The 17,208-nt window shown below is 45.1% G+C and overlaps 1 protein-coding gene across 1 annotated transcript in view; it reads right to left on the bottom strand.

The window, feature by feature from the left end:
- Positions 1-5,245: 5,245 nt before the first annotated feature.
- The window catches only part of T265_09919 (hypothetical protein), a gene marked incomplete at both ends in the record, with an annotated part of 58,711 nt that continues 46,748 nt past the window's right edge, over positions 5,246-17,208 (bottom strand). The window contains 6 exons of the mRNA XM_009176135.1: positions 5,246-6,092; positions 8,029-8,659; positions 9,607-9,891; positions 12,870-13,075; positions 14,012-14,716; positions 16,257-17,203. Coding sequence (XP_009174399.1) covers positions 5,731-6,092; positions 8,029-8,659; positions 9,607-9,891; positions 12,870-13,075; positions 14,012-14,716; positions 16,257-17,203 — 3,136 coding nt within the window. The remainder of the gene's footprint in view (positions 6,093-8,028; positions 8,660-9,606; positions 9,892-12,869; positions 13,076-14,011; positions 14,717-16,256; positions 17,204-17,208) is intronic.

The following is a 17,208-nucleotide window of genomic DNA, read 5'->3' as shown; positions in this document are numbered from 1 at the left end:
CAGTTGTTAACTGTTGACCAGATAGCCACTGATCTGCTCCCGAACTTTTCTAGTCGGCTAGCAGTCTCGCCAACAATCACTTAGACCTCAGTGGGCAGTCGGACCGGTATTCCTTCCCTGCCGATCTGTTTTTACGTAGTCTACGAGTAACATCCCCCAAATCTTGGTGTGGTTGGCTGATCAGGTCGGTTTCTGGCAGTTTATGTTACGTTGTTTTCTGTATAACTGACACTAGATTGGTCCATTGGGTAACTTCTCTTTGGAAGTTTTGAGCCAAGTTCCGAGTGGCACAGTTTCGACTTATGTTGCTTCGTGGTCCGTCTCCTCTGAATTCGGTTGGATACTCTAATCCTGCTATTTTCGTAATTCCAGTTAATCGACTCCAATGGTCCATCCTCAAGTTGGATTGCGTTCTGGCTGACAATCCTTGGCTCGACTGATCGGTCACACTCCCCTGTAACGAATGGTTTCCGCGCTTCATCGTTTAGCTAAATACCTTCCTTGGTTATGAATCTCATTTTTGTTTAATTTTGTTCTTCGGTTACTCGGTTGGCTGCGTATTCCAACTAAATTGGTCAGTCCGTCAGAGCTGCATCCTACTGTTGTGAGCTTTGTACAAGACAACATGTGGACTGCGGTCAGTTTCAAAACAAAAGCGAACCTATCACTGAAAACCATGCAGCGCGAATTTTCACTAATTCACTACAAGCCACACTTTTTTGCTTTGGAAAAGCGGACTCCAGAGGTTTTCCTGTTATAGAGTCTGACTAACCCAACCCTAAAACAAATAAAAATTGCGCTTGAGAAGACCATTCCTTTCATGTATACTTTCCTCTGGTAAGCCTAGGTTAACCGCAAAATCACTGTGCCACTGTGAATGTGGAGCGATAAAAACCACATTTCATTTATTTTCGAAAAAGTATGGTGACAATCGGTGGATTTATTGCTGGGCAACGTTTCGCTTTTGACAAAAGCGTTTTGCTTTTGACGCAGAAGTATCGTCAGGCCAAATGACTAGGTTTGTCGAGATTTAAGGGGGAAGGATTACCAATCAGCTAAGTCAAGCTAAATCTCTGTTGGGTGTCGGCCGAGGGATTTTAGTTTGTTAGAGTGGGTGAACAACTGTTGGTTCGGTGGGGGAACCTACATATTTTTGGATCCAGCTGAGGGTCTAGTTCTTCTGGTTGGGTTCATTTGATGATTCCTCTTGAACTTTGAACGTTCCGTCAGTCTGTGCGGGTAAGATAGTGCTGAGATAATTGTGTAAGAGAGATGCTATGACCTTTGGTCGGTTGGGTTTCCATCCCCTACCCACCCCCGGTTTTTTCTAATGATCCTAAGTGGATTGACAGCCACACCGTCACGTGTCAACTCGGCTTATCTAAGACCGCTTTCCATACGCTCGCTAGCTCCACACACTCGATTCTATTCACGCTGTGGTGCTTAGTGATTTCCACCGCCTCGGCTATCAGCCCGCTGTGGTTGAATCACAGTCACTGTCTTAAAACTGCCACATTCTCCAGATCTATTCTATGTCCCGTGTCTGAGGCATGTATCGCCATCGCTGAGTCTTTGACCAGCGTTTGGTATTCTTCTGCATTCCTTGGTGGTTTGTTAATCCTTCTCTGTGTTCACCAATTCTGGTGTACAATTCCCTGGCAGTCTGTCCTATATAAACCTTAGCGCAATCGTTGCAGTTAATTTTATACAAACAGTCCCTAGTTCTTTCAACCGGCAGGGGGTCTTTCAATTGCACCAAAACTGAGTGTAGCGTTTTTCCCTTCTGAAAAGCTACTCGAATGTTGGCTAAGCTTCGAATAACCTCCGATGTTCCTGCTCTATATGGAATGACTGCTGTGCCAATCCATTCCCTACTGGGTCTAGTTGACGCCTAATCAAACACACTGGGTATCCTATTTCTTGAGGTTTGTTGGCAATATCGATTCATTTATGTTGGAAAGTAATAAATAAGGCATTTGGACAAAATGCCGGTTAGTTTTTCTAGCACACTACACCCTTTAGACAGAAAAAGCACAGCAATACCTATCCGGAACATGAAACAGACGCCAAGACATCTGAAACATCAATCATGTATTCGTACTTTCTGACCAGTTCAGTGACCTTTGGAAGATTGCCGAGAAATCGCAACCCAATAAAAATGCTGACAAATTGAATTCTGGCACCTCATAGAATGTCTACTGGTCGTCCGAATGGATCTGCGTCTGTCAGAAGAAGGTGTATGCACTTGTCAGAGGAGCAGGTGCAGAGACTGAAAGAGCATCATGTTAGTTTGATGGATGGTGGGAAAAAAGTGACTAAAAGACGTTTACAAATTCATACGGTATACATCACCCTTTCTGAAATGAATAGCACCAAAACTGACGAAATTACCCCTGCAACAGACAATCTGACCTTTGGAGTAACTTAATTGAATGCCGTTTATCTCTAAAGTAAAGAAAATTTAGCGCTGTCCAAACTACTTTTGTCAGTTCCCATATGAATGTATGGTGAAGTTATTCCGCTATGGTTCAACAATGAAGTCAGTTAGAAAGAGCCTTTTCGGTTGTGTAGCGGGTACTTCCATTGAAGAATGTGTCCAGCACCAGAAGCTGCGTTGATTCGGACGTGTTACGTATGCCGAACCATCGTTTGCCGAAGAGAGTGCTGTTTTCCATGCCAAGTTCAGAGTGGCGTAAACAGAGAGGTGGACAACCCTTGACTTGGCAGAGGAGTACGAAGGAGACCAGGAAACGCTTGGGTCCAGTCGCCTTCGGTGCTACTCGCCTTCCAGGATGGGGACCGCGTGATCCTCACTGTGCCTGGTTGGAGACACTACAAGATATGGCTGCCAACCGATGTCAGTGGTGTTCTTGTTGTCAGTTTCTATCCAGATTGTCTGAGTGAATGTCTGGGGGTGTAGGCGCCTCGGAATGATTGTGTTAAGCTAGAACTAGGTCCCTTCCCCGTCCACCTTTACTCTTTTCTTTACAATATGGCTTTCAAATAAATCATGGTTGTATGGCAGTGAAGCATCGGTGTTGAACACTGATGTCATGCTGTCGATGATGATCCAGTTCCCATTATTCCAGCACCTTCCTATGGTGCACTTACTATGTTAAATTAAAGCCTACATCCTTTCGGGGAGAACAGCCATAGTAATGTCTAGAGAAGAGCAGGTGAGACCGAAAATATCCTCTGCACATCAAAGTATAAAAAACGAACTGACTGCTATAAACTGCATAGCCCGGACACGTGCACCCAGGAGCAGTTTGTACGGACCACAGGCGGTTTCCCATAGACCGATCGAATTAACTTAGTACAAACTTGACCGCATCGTTCCATAGTTATTGCAGTGAGATTCCTTTTGGCACAGCGTCACGGACACTGGAGTGAATGGAGCTGATGTCAAACTGTCCGCAAGCAAATCATTAATTATATTCAAACTGCTTCAAACTAGGTTGGATATAGCATCATTGCGGAGAAATCTCCTTAGAATTTTCCAAGAGATTTGCATGCCTAAGAGGCAGTCTGTTCACTTTAGATCAAACATCGCTTCTAGCTCTGGCCATAGTTTTAAAGGATAGCTTATACGGACGAGAGAAGAGTGCATCGCATCATACTGCCGAACCTATTTATTGTGTCATAATGACTACTGCTTTAAGCGGACAGTGTTATGTAGAATTGTCCGATCCGCAATGCTCCTTGGTCAGGTTTGAGAACCATGGTCATGCCACATGCAAATTTGGTCGGAAAAAGCTTGAGTGTAAGGCAGTCGGAATGCAACCGTTTTAGTTGTACACGTGAGCCGTACAGTCGCACAGTGCGCCTTGGATACCACTTTGGTTATCGCCTAACTGAATCTCTCGTTTATAATGTTCTTCAACTGAATGTGCTACATCAAGGCGCTTCATGTTTCAGTTGGTACGATAAGCCAGTACCGCAATACATTTTATACATGTAACGCACTACTTACAAGGAACGTGTTGCGTCAATACAACGCGACTACTAGACGTTACCTCAGTGTGCCACTAACAGTCTGCAATTCTATCTCGCAATTAGTATATTATTCAACGTTAGCGAAATGTTTGAAAATTGACCATGCCTAGCCTGGTTAGCAGATCGACAATAAATCTTAGGGGCAACCAACCGTCATTAGCAACCTAGCAAGACTTCCTACGGTAATGCCCACTTCTCAAAACCAGGCCATCTGTCGCTCAGTACCGTCTTCATCATCATCATCGACAGCATGACATCAGTGTTCAACACCGATGCTTCACTGCCGTACGCTCAGTACCGGCGGTGATGCAGAAGACGAATCGAGTTTCCTACGAAATTCCGTTAGTTGAGAATGTGGAGTGCAAATAATGGTTTACCTTTCATTGGAAAATGAGGATAAAACAGCTCACTCATGGGCCATCTAAAAAATCTGTCTAAGGCTGAGGTGAAAAAACTCCTCAGGTACAAGTGAGGAACTGACTCAAACCACAAGAACCTAGACAGTCGGTTGAGTTCACTTTCCCAGCCGATTCTTTACAACTTTTATCTTTCTTTGCTAATAAACGTTACTGATCGGGTTGTGGAACACAGTGATCTACACAGAGCGGTCCTATTCGAAATGTTGAGAGTCAGGGTGCGCTTACAGGTTATTGACCAGTTGCCTTCGCTATTCAGTGAAACACTATCACCGAAACGCGCAATTATTGTGTCTCCTCAAATGATGATGGAACAATTTGCAACAGAAACGCCAGCCATTTGCCCAACAAGCAATAGTTAAAATGATTCGTAATTTCATTTCTAGGGGTCAGTTGTCAAGTATGTACAGACTAGACTACAATCACTTAGGGGTAGCAAAATGAAAAACTGAACCATCAGAGAAACAACGTATCACCAAATAGAGCAAGTCAAATGCAATGTTCCGCAGATATCCTGACCAGCCCCGTCTAGTTCTTGCGCTTTTTAAATTGATTTTTGGAACATCGGTTGATCTAGTGACATGCTGGCGACTCAACGACCAACAGCTACCGCGAAAAAAATCGTGCCGATAACGTTGCTTGACAGTGCGTGTCTGGTTTGGTCTTAGGTGGACAAAAATGTGGCGTCCCCTATCATCTCGTAATTCAAAAACCTGGACGAGTGTTCAGAACTTGTAATTCCACCAAAACCTTCTCGATGACAAGCGAAAAAAAAGACGGACGAAAACCAAAACCTCTCGATGACAAAAGAAAAAAAAGACGGACGAAAGTATACGTACATGACATGATCACGAAAGGCGCTAGAGAGATGAATAGGTCGAAAGCGTGCTGAAAAGCCAAAGTTGGCTGTAATGCAAGGTGAGAAAAATATCAAGGACCGGTAAATGGTGAACCAGACCGATAAGAGAGGTACAGTTAGTTATTAGTGGAGGATCGCGCGAGATTGAATTCTTACACCGAAAAGAAAGCCAGATATCGCGGATGAATAAATGATGAAGTACATATTAACTACTAGATTTATTATTGTGACAAGATAAAAAATCTAAAAACCACTCCCTTGACGCTCATTACACCATCAGCTGAAAAGTTGTCTACAAGCACGATGTACGTGGAAAGAGAGCGGACAAAACAACTGAATCGGTCAGTGAAAACGAAAGGAGAGTGAGTACACCTAATCATAGAAAAGGCATGTGGCAGAATGGAGGAAAATAGTCCTAACAAAATGCGAAAAGTCACGATGGGGGAGTATGGGGAATACTTAACTAGCTCGCTCGACCATCGTCAGTTCACCACGAACTATCCACATACCAGCTTCTGTGTCCCTGTGTTCGGTATGTAGTTTGGAGGGACTAGTCGGAGACGACGAGCGAATAACACCGGTTTTGTTTGTCAAGCCCGAACAAGCTGTCGACGGGAGTTTGGTCAGACTGGACTTTGCTGATTTTGGAGTGAGGGTCGGTTCAGCATGGGAAGAGGTACGACGTATATGGTGTCCAATAGAGTCCGGTAACGTTTGGTTAGCAGCACTATTCACCTGTGTGGAAGGACGTGAAGCGGGACCATTTGGGCGAATAACCACCTTTTCCAAGACCTTCTCATTCGTAGTAGCCATTTTCCGACCTAGCAAATGAGACAGAATCAACAGCACGGACGTACTAGAAAATGATAGCAAGCACACACAGGGTATAACAACCAGTGGAACCACATTAAACGCGATCCAATCAAACGAACAAGTGGGGGTGGAATGGTTCTCAGGAGGACAAAAAATCGACATTCTTAACGCAATCAACAATCTCCCTATGGAGATACAGCTTCTCAAGGGAAGTTAATTGCGACTGACGTCTTGAAGTGACCTTTATCGATAGCTTCCCTGTGATAGGTTGATCAAGTGACTGCACGAATCTCTTCACTATACGTGCTCACCTCGTGTTCTACCGAGCAAGTTGTAAGAAGAGAACTGGTTAAAAGTGACAGCAGATCACCACTAACCTCACGTATCACAAGAGCATCGATAAGACAGCTAGCAGTAAACAATTACGCAAACATTGGATTCTCCGGTTTAGTTGTATAATTGGAATGCACTACAATTTTGCAAAGGTTATCGTACAGGAGAGAGTTCCCAAAAAGGGAAGATAGGATTCTGCAGTTCAGACGAACTGCATACCTGTGCATGCCTAAAAGTCTCTTCATGTAAGTGAAAACTTTCAAGAAAGATCCCCGTATCTCGTTGCGCATGGGATAGATAAAAGGGGGCAATCATAGATACCTTCCCGCGAACATACTTGGTGGCACAGCTGGAATTTCCGATAAATACCGTGAGAAGTACACGCGGCCTGTTTGAGCATGCCTATCCGTCAGAGGATATTCGGCTTATAAGGGACTGATTAGAAAGCGTATGTGTTTCTAGATAGACGACACAATTAACCAGATTTCAAAAAAAAACATTTGATACTCCAGAGGTTTAGATAAATGATGTACAAGGGTGGGAGGTTTGAGAGGTGGCTTTCGTTTCTACGTCGATACCAAAAGAATACCAAAATTGATTGCTTTAAGGGTGATCCAACTATCGGGTTAGATGACAGCGCAACTGAAGAGTTAGGAGCCCACAAAGCGCAAGGTGCTTGCAAATGTGCTGTCCCTGAATACCAACAAAGTGTCGAAAACAAACATTACAAGTTTAGGAAACAAATAGGGAGTGATACGTCGATTCGAGCAAAACGTTCATCCATCCATCTACTCTCAAGGGAGTCTCAAGGGAGTATTTGTTACCCCATTAGGACACGAGACGTCTCACCTGCCTCAAAGGGAGGTTCCATTAAGCCATTACCGTTGCCATCTCTGGGAAGATGACGCTCACTTGGACCGGATCACAAGGCCCGTTGGCGAAGTCTACAGTAATACCGACAATGGGGGTACTCATAGGATGACACAAGAAACCGCTGGGGGATATTTGCAGCAAACAGTAAAATACAAAATAAAGCTCCCCTAAGAAAATGGTGTGCATGCGTCACGAGCAGAACTTCCACTGGCGACTCCCACGGACTCCATAATTAGTAACTGCTAAAACTAGCACCAACAAAAAAAGAAGCGTCCAGAAACTGTGTAGAGCATGAGATAACCAACTTCCACAATACACGATAGGAGTAGCAAAGTTGACCCGTAGTTTGATAAACCATTAGGCAACCCAAGACAAATATAGCGCAAAGAAGAGGTCATCTCTTGGAGAGTACATAGCAAATCCCCCCATAAATCACAGCTCGATGTGCATCTCCGCCGACAAGCCGGCGTCTCCTGGAGAGGCTTCTTTGTCTGGGATCGGGGGATTGTTACATTAGCGAACAACACAGCGTGGTTATGCTTAATTGGAAGTCGCGTATTCAGTAAGCACCAATGTACACAACAGTTTTCGGCCAAATGTCCGAGGTGGGTGCTGACCAGAACTTCTCACCGTGCAATTCATACACACGGTAATTGTCGAATGAAACAAGAATGATGGTACGTCTACGAACAAAAGCGATAGTGTGCCAAACGTTTGGACCCTCAAACACACACGTACCTGTTAGGGACTTTCTACCACCGCGGATCGGTTTTGGTCCATTGTCATCACTGACCAAGGATGGCGACGACGTAGCACTATAGCCAAACTTCGATGTCAATTGGTCTGAATTTGAATGCACATTGGATAGATGTCCGTTGGGTGTGGACGAAGCCTTCGAATCTGGATTGCAACTCTTCGCTGAAGTTGGAATTGTGGACGCAGATGATGAATATCTGTATTTTGAGGTAGCTGCTGATGTGGGTTTGGCTAGTTTGCTGTTGTTAATGGTAGCGTGTCGTTCTTGTTTTGCCAGTGCAGCATAAATGGATTGTGCAGAGATAGACTGTGAAGGAACGGCGAGTTTTGAGCCTGGCAAGTGAAGATTGTTCTGTGAACCGGACACTGAAGTGGACCGGCTAGAGACCAGAGACCGACCGGTAGCTGATGGCGGACAAGTTGAGGCCAGACGAGACTGAATCGAATGTTTGGCTGGAAGTCGAAGACCACTACGCTGAACCGATGGCGTTTTTGTCTGAACAGAATAGGTTGTGGTGGTCGGGCGATACTGTTTTGCGACGGCGCGGGCTTGTTTCTCCGCTTTGGCGTCGTTCGTCTTCGAACATTGCTTCGCGACCTGGACTGGGGTGACCTTGAGGGAAGAGATGAGACGTGGAGATGATACACAAATCTGGCATCAAGACTGACATGATACAGACAAAGAAAATAGACGAATGAAACATTCGTTGCATCGGTTCGGAATGCGGCAGAATAACAGGTAGTGGGAGAACCACGCATACGGCTTAGTCACCGGTCAAATTATGTTCGCTGACAGTAGATGGACTATCGACTGCTCCTAAAATGCAGGATACGAATGCATCTCCTGCGTTCCCGATCACTTCACAGTAACAATAAAACAAGCTTCTTATTGTCATGATTCCTCCCACACATTCGATTGCTTTGTCACCTTACTAATTCATCCGCCAATTCATTCACCATTCGAAGAAACTTCAATTGCTTTGGCTGTGATTCACTTGATGAAAAACGGATACACCAAACTTCAGATTTCCAATCCCACTAATTTGTAAGTGCTCTGTAAGCACCGTGCCTCTGTAGAATTTTCAGAATTCACACTCACACCACTCCCGTTTGAACAGCCATCCTTCTGTCCTAGTGCAATTATTCTGGCGAGTCCACATAAAAAGGGGGAAGTATTGGACCCAAGTTTCGTTCTTATTAGAATCTATTAACATAGAATGTTCTTGGCCTGGAAGGGGTTCGAACTCCGGACGTCTGACATGGAAGGTAAGCGTGTTACTTTTAACCACTATATCAGTGCGCGCTGGACGAACCTGCCCAAACGTGACAATTCAGATACGGCTACTACCGGCAAAGGTCTGCGACTACCATTGAGTACGATTCCCCTAAACAAATGGGCTCAAAATTTTTGAATTCTTAATTGAAGAGACAATTCAGTACGGCTACTACCGGCAAAGGTCTGCGACTACCATTGAGTACGATTCCCCTAAACAAATGGGCTCAAAATTTTTGAATTCTTAATTGAAGACAGAAAAGTCAGAACGAATCGTCTGGACTTACTATTTTAGAAGTGGGTTTTGCTGAATTTTTCGGATCCAATTTTGAGCCATCACTTTTGATTTGAGGAACGGGGGACGGTTTGATTAGCTGAGATGGTTGGACGAGACGAGTAGGGAGAACAGACGCAGTCGGAATTCGATGGTTGGAGGAAACGGCAGTACCAGGTGATACAGAAGTTGCGTGGGCGGATGATTTCGCCGAAAGAAGTGGCCGCTCGCTCATGTTCACTTGCTCAGAAGACACGTGGTCCTCGTCAGCTGCGGCCTGTAGCGCTGCTAATATGGCCTACGAATAGAGAAATATCACGTTTCAAAAGAGAGTTTTGAGTACTCTACGGGGAATGAACGGAAGCAAATCGCAAATGCCGAGACATACAACTTGACTCCAAAATGAGTGTCTTATGTGGTCTGCAAATTAAACTCTAGGTGTCAGAACTACAATTTACTATATAGCTTGCTTTCTTAAATTGCAGCCTGACTTCCGGTCGAATATTTGGTCCAAATGTAATCAGTATTGAGGGAAAAATGACTGCCCGAACACGCCGCATCTGCGTGTTGTACAAGGCAGGTTATGCAGTCTTGTTCAGATGACACCTGCAGCCATTGGTAGTCCGATCAGTCCTAACTGGTTGAAAGAAATACGGCATACAGTATTTGCTGTAGCTGAATCCAAGGGGAGGTGTTGGATCTGGCTGTTTTCAACTATTATTTGATCCCTTCGGGTTGTTTTCGCGGATCCTTTCCCAGACAGATCTGGTAATGTGACCAATGAATGATGCCCCGTGTGAACACTTGGACATAAGGATTTGAAGCATGAAGAGGTAGTTCACCAAAGGGATACGCTTTGATCACAATGCACAACGAGTCGATTCGACTACGTTCCTGAGTCGGCGTGTTGTGATCTCAACGAGTGTGTCACCATTGGATGATAGACTAAACCGTGCGCGAACAGTGCTGTGTTTCTTGAAGCCAAATGAGTAACCATTTTTTACGAAAAGTTTTATATTTTGTGCTTCAGAGAACGGCACCCTTTATGTACGCGTTTTTGTCCTCCTGGTCAGACCGAATCAAGTTCCGCATTTGACTCACATACAAAAAATTTAGAAATGAGCACAGTGTCAGTCCCGAGTCCATATTCTTAACACCCCCAACTACATTCGGACGTCCTTTCGGTTTCGCTGCTGGATTGTGTTGATCGGCAGTTTCCAGCTGGCAGTTTGCGAGTTTTATCCTCTTTAACCTTTGGTCCACTTCATATTTACTCCTTGATGATGGCTAATGAGCTTGTTACTATTTTGATCGGGCCAAATCTGAGGTGAGAATAACTTTCCCATGTAACCAATTTTATTCCATACTGCATACACTATCTCGAGTCCTAGACCGTCTTGTCCATTCGTATGTCCAACGAATATACTTTGAATCACGAAGTAATCAACCTAACGACCAGAAGTTGAATAACCAACTTCAACATGATCCACTGAATTGGTTGAGGGTATACAAGGAAAGAAGAATCAATGCATATTTTTTGTAATGCACTACTCATCAGGTTGCTGAAAACTCCTCGAAAACCCACGACCGGTTTCACTCTTCTTGGGGCTCATCAGGTAGGCGCAGTCCTCGAGTTTCCGTCAACCTTATGTTCTACTTGAAACCAAATTGCACGAAATTAGCGAATATTCACTCATTTGCAAACCAATTCGGTTTTTCGAGAGGCTCATCTGGAACGCAGCTGAATCTCTCGGTTTTAATGTTTCCAGGCAACTGAACGTGCTGCACCAGACCGCCTCATGTTTCAGTCGCTATGATATTCGAGATATCGCGATACATATATATTTTTGTAATGCGCTACTCATAAGGTTGCTGAAAATTCCTCGACAGCCCACGACCGGTTTTGCCCATCTTGGGGCTCACCAGGTAGGCGCAATCCCGAGCTTCCGTCAATCTTATGCTCTGTTTGAACCCAAACTGGACTGATTTCGACAAACACACTTATTTGCAAATCAATTTGGTTTTCACGAGATAAGCCTGATGAGCACCAAGAAGGGCAAAACTGGTCGTGGACTGTCGAAGAGTTTTCAGCAACCTTGTGAGTAGTTTCCTTTGTGAAAATATACTGCGATATCTCGAATATCGTGACAACTGAAACATGAGGCGGCCTATGTGCAGCACATTCAGTTGTAGAATATCATAAACAAGAGATTCAGTTGAGTCTTTCGTGAATACTAAACTGATTTGTGAATGAGTGTATTTCTCGAACAATCAATGTATTTCCTCTGCTTATACGCTTATATTGTATGGAATACAGTACCCAGGAGATATGCGGATAGGCAATGTCATGGTGTTTTCTAAATCTGCAAGTGATCAGAAACAAACAGATACTAACAACCCCACATTGAACTAACGATACTCGCCCACAAGTCCTAACGGGCAGTCCCTCTGGAATGTTGCCGTCAACCTGTCGCCTCAAAATGCCACCGAAAAAGGTTGACCAAGGTGCATGAGGGAGAACCGAAGCTACGTTTAGGTGGACTACCGGTGATTCACAATTCCAGGAGGACGCGTCATTGTATTGTCGTGTTAAGGAGCCTAGGCACACATACAGTCTGATGCGGATAATGGAGAACCCAAAGACAACCAACAACAAGCGAATATTAGTACCTGAAAACTATTTTACCAACTGAAAATAGAAAAAAAACACCCATGCGTTCCATAATGACACTTTGTGTGGACTGCAAAATAACACTTGACCAATATGGAACACTCATTAGGATAGATGTATTATCACAAAACGTGCACACGAGCGCTGTTAAGCGAACGATGATTTATTAAAGCCCTGTGGTGGTGCTTGCGACGTTGAAATCAACATATCAGATTACTATCATCCCCGGAAAGTCATATTCCCTCAAAGGAGGATGGGGACTTGTTCGAGGGTAGTTGTGAGAACGTAAGGGAGGGGTATAAAAACAACAGGTCATCAAGGATTTAGATTTTGGAAACTAGCCTATAGATGGCTATGCGAAGCTGCGCACTCGTGTACACATATCACAGTTCTGCAAAAAGCTGACAGTAACATGGCGGTCCGTGCATGAAGACCCGTTTGATGGTACTTTTAAAATAACGCACTGTTTGGGTTCAACTGCTTCAGTGCAAATTTTCGAATGATATCTTTTGTTCAGCTATGGATAAGAAACTGGATGCTGCTGACATTCAATAGGAGGGGCGTGAGGATGATTTACCAACGAAGTGTAGATAAACGGGTCTCACCTGACTCCCCTCTGCAAGTATGTTGGACAGAGTGTGATCGATCGCAACCTGATCGTTCACACCGGTCATGTCACGTTCTTTGACAACTTGGGGAGAAACTGGCTGCACACGTTTCAAACAAGGTAGACGGCTTTCTCGCACGGGGAGACTACTTTGGTGAGGAATAGTCGAAGGTGGGATAAACCGGGCAGATTCATTAGTGGTAGCTGGGATTAGAAACAGAGAAGATAGCAGTGGATTAGAGCAGGCATGTGCAGAATTTCGAAATCAAAGAGGCGCATATTTAATTCCAAGAAAATGAACTCTTTTAGAGAGGCTTCTCGCATTTAGTCTCCCAAGCTTCTCGAACATCGCGGAACCACATAGGAGAGATTACTTCTCTCCAGAGAAAGGGAGCTGTGTAATGCCAAATGCAGCGCTGATTGCCCTTCAGTTTTACCCAAATAGCGTCAAAATTATTACATTTGCTAAAACAATTTATAAAATTGTTAGTTCATGCTTACGAAAGTAAACCGGCGCACTCTACCGATGCGTAGCCATCACGCGATCCGACCGGCCGAAGAGCACGTAGTAGCCACTTGTTTCCATGACTGAACAGAGGAGTGGGATAATGAAACACGACAACACAGTGGTCTACTTCGTTCACACCATCGTAAGCTGCCCCGTTTTTAGTTTCGTGAAGATGTTGAACCGTGGTGTGGATTTTGACTCGATTAAGGCACCGTAAAATTTATTATCACGATGGGTATACAAAGGTGAAAACATCTGGGACTTGATGAATAAATGGATGGCTACCATGAAATGGAACTCAAGATGCGTCGGCCATGTCACTAAAGTACCCATTAGAAGTGAAGCGAGGTAAGTTGGAGCCAAATGAACAGGATGTAACCAAAACTCTCTAGACGAAACAGCACCAAGAAGAGGTACAATGATTTTGCTGCGCCAATATTTCGCATTTTAGTGTACCAGTTGATCGAAGTAATGGATTTGCGAATTTCGCCTTTGTTTTTCGGTGAGATCTGCTGAGAATCATCCAGTGCAGGGGTGGGCAACTGTGATGAGAAGCGTGGGTCGTCGTTGGGTGCACAGTCAGGTTATGACAGTTCGTATCAGAATGAAAAAACACGCGACATTGAACTTACCGGCTGTGGCTTCCGACAATGCACCATCGTTGGTGACGTTTTCCGCGCTCATTCCGACGACCGTTGGACCCGGACTCCTTCTGTTGTCGTTTATCGCGGTCGTTGGAATGGAACATTGAGGCGGATGGGGCGCACCGTCGGAGCCATTGGCTAAAAAATGAAGCGCGCCGCTTCGTTTCGTCCTCGCAGAGGGCGGGGCTTGGTCTGTTACCAGGCCTGCGGTGGTGGTGGGGGCAGAGGGCGCCGACTTATGACCAACAGATGAAGCCAGAGAACAAAGTGAGGAACAAGCACCAGTAGAAGAAAGCTTGGGAATCGGAGCGGAAAGACCACTCCCAAGAGGTGGAGAATCATGGTCAGTTGATAGACTCTGTGGTTCTGTTGTTATGGGTTCATTTTCAATGTGGTCACCGGTTTGGGCTAATGCGGAAAGTTTATACAAAGTGGCTTCATTAGAACCACTGAATCCTGTTTGAACTGGTTCCCAAGGCTGATGTTGTTGTCTTCGTAACGGGCCACTTAACTTAGGTCGTGGCATGGCAGATGTGATGCACTCTTGCAGTAGACTATGTTCCAGTCCAACAGACTCAATACTAAGCAGGGAGGAAAATGAACTGGCATCATCCTTGTCGGCCGGGGTAAGGGATGCCCGGTGCGTTCCTCGTAGTCCATCAGTAATGAGCAAACGATCCGGTTTCAATGGGCCTGGAATGGGCGGAAGAGCACGTTAAGTAATTCCTGAAAGTCGAAACCATACAGCGTCGAAAATCACGACTTGCTTCTACGATCCTATCAGGTGTGACTGAAATGCCGATTCCAATTAGCAAGAGACCTCGCTCCCTTAAACGGACCATTCCATCATGAACACACAGAAGGCCCTCAGCAGAGGACAAGAAAATCCCGGGACGTTCGATCGAGAGCCACACTTCTCCAGAAGTTATGAAACGAACAAACCAACCAGTGTGATGACTGAGTGTTCGCTGCGGTGACCTATAGGGTGCATGTTTATAGTACTGAACTAAGCAAATACAGTCTATTCACGTGAACTGTTTGCACTGTACGAAATCTGAGACTACTACGGAATGCGGAATCAACTGGGGTCGGTCTAAGCAACATGAAGAAATGGTCTGCTGAATCGACTGATGAATGCTAGGGAGTGTGACTATTGATTAGGCTGCAGTTGCTATAGCAACGGATGTTCCAGTTCCTCAAAGGTAAGATGGATCAGTTCTGTCACAAAGAAAGTCTGCTCGGAGGACTGACCAACGTATGCGAAGAGGTTATAGTGACGTCAGAAATAAATGGAGTTACATTGCTTTGGTCGGTGTGGTAAATTGACCTGAGAACGCGTGAGCCAACTGTTCAAAGATGACATCACAACAGTGTAGTGAACAGAGAAACGTTCCAAGATCACTGAGCATCCGGAACTAATGGGCACTTCAAATTTGAAAACCAGTTAATACTTGCCACAAATACAGAAAAAAATGTCTAAGGAGACTGCGGACAGGTGTAGTGAACAGAGAAACGTTCCAAGATCACTGAGCATCCGGAACTAATGGGCACTTCAAATTTGAAAACCAGTTAATACTTGCCACAAATACAGAAAAAAATGTCTAAGGAGACTGCGGACAGGACCAACCAAAAGCGGTTGTCCGCGAGGTTGTCAATCGGTAATCAGGACACACATCAATATGAAGTTTACTTTTTATCCAATCTTAGAGGGAGAAAAACGTCGCAGGACAAATTTCTACGAAATACTTTTCTGCAGCAGCAATCAATCTCGGTCGGTCTGTTTTTGACGACTATAGCGAACTGCCTGCTAAGTACATGTGAGGTTACACAGAATGGTGTACCCCGAACCACAAGGAAACAGTTCAGCTCAGTATGTCGTCCCGAATGAAGACAGGGCTAAAAGTGTTTCGTACTAGATCTAAGAGAGCGCTCAGTACTCCCGAATGAAAAGTGTTTCGTACTAGATCTAAGAGAGCCTAGTGCAAAGCAAGTTGAAGTCAGACCACCAAACAACTCAGTTAAGGCTAGCTGATAACTCTGAGAAAACACTGCTTAATCCACACGCAAGACCAGACCACTTCAGAAGTTTTGAGTCGGGCGGTTAAAATTGGAAAGCAAGCAGCTCCGTTGTCAATGTGTGAGTGGAGCGATGAAAACGTACCTAGGTACAGAACAAAACACAATCACTAATGAAAATAAAGAAAGTAATCATGTTCCTCCAAATAGTACTCACCTGCAGGTTCCGTCGTGATAGGTGGACATTGCTGGACTTGGGGCATTGGAGCGACGGTCGCTTGTGGACGGGTGACAACCGGACTGGTTGGAGCAAAAGGATCTTTTTGAGATGACAAGACAGAAGTGGTACGGCGTGGAGGAGCGGGCGGGGCCGACAAGCCAGTGTCGGAGGAACCCATTCCACTAACTGCGGCGACTACATCCATTGCCGGACTGGTTGTGGAGGAACAGTGAAGCGACGGTTGGGTGGATAATGAATTTAGACCACTGCTGTTCATGTGTTGCATCGATGAAGATTCCGAGAGGTCATCTTCCCCAGGGATACTTTCCACAGCATATAGCTGTAGGCAGTCACCGTCAGATGGAACTGGACAACAATCACTGAGTCCTGACTGGGCAGCTTTGGGCATTGCGGATTGGATGACCTCGGACAGTAGGTCAGAGGATGTGTCCCCATTGATGGAGCTTGAAGAACCGATCCTACCAGCACTTCCAGGGCTGCTGCAAGGCTCGGAATGTGGAAGATGTTTGTTTACTTTCGAGGGGGTGTCAGGATCATGATTCTGATGTAAAGAAACTGGCGACGGATCCGGTAAGTGATCTGCCTTTCCATCAAGTGCAAATAAATCACTAGCAGAGCTAGTTTTAGTTGAGGTTCCGAAAGGTGTATCCTCCACTGCAAAAGACTGAACGGTGTCATCTGCCTGAGGAAACAAGGCTATTTGGGTTGAGTGGTCAGACGAAAACTTTAGTCCAGATGGAATGTCTGCTCGAAGAGTGAAGGAGGGGTTCCCCGGCATTGCTGATGCGATGCACTGCTGGAGAATATGGGACTGACCTTGTTCGTCTTCATCATCGGGGTCGTCCACCAGATGACCCGATGTATCGGGTACAGTATGACTGTTTCGGTCAGGCCAACCGTACATCGCACAGTGCAGTGGTGGTCTAGA

The sequence above is a fragment of the Opisthorchis viverrini genome (assembly GCF_000715545.1).
Source record: "Opisthorchis viverrini unplaced genomic scaffold opera_v5_318, whole genome shotgun sequence".
NCBI lineage: Eukaryota > Metazoa > Platyhelminthes > Trematoda > Opisthorchiida > Opisthorchiidae > Opisthorchis > Opisthorchis viverrini.
This window is presented reverse-complemented; position numbering and strand designations above follow the sequence as displayed.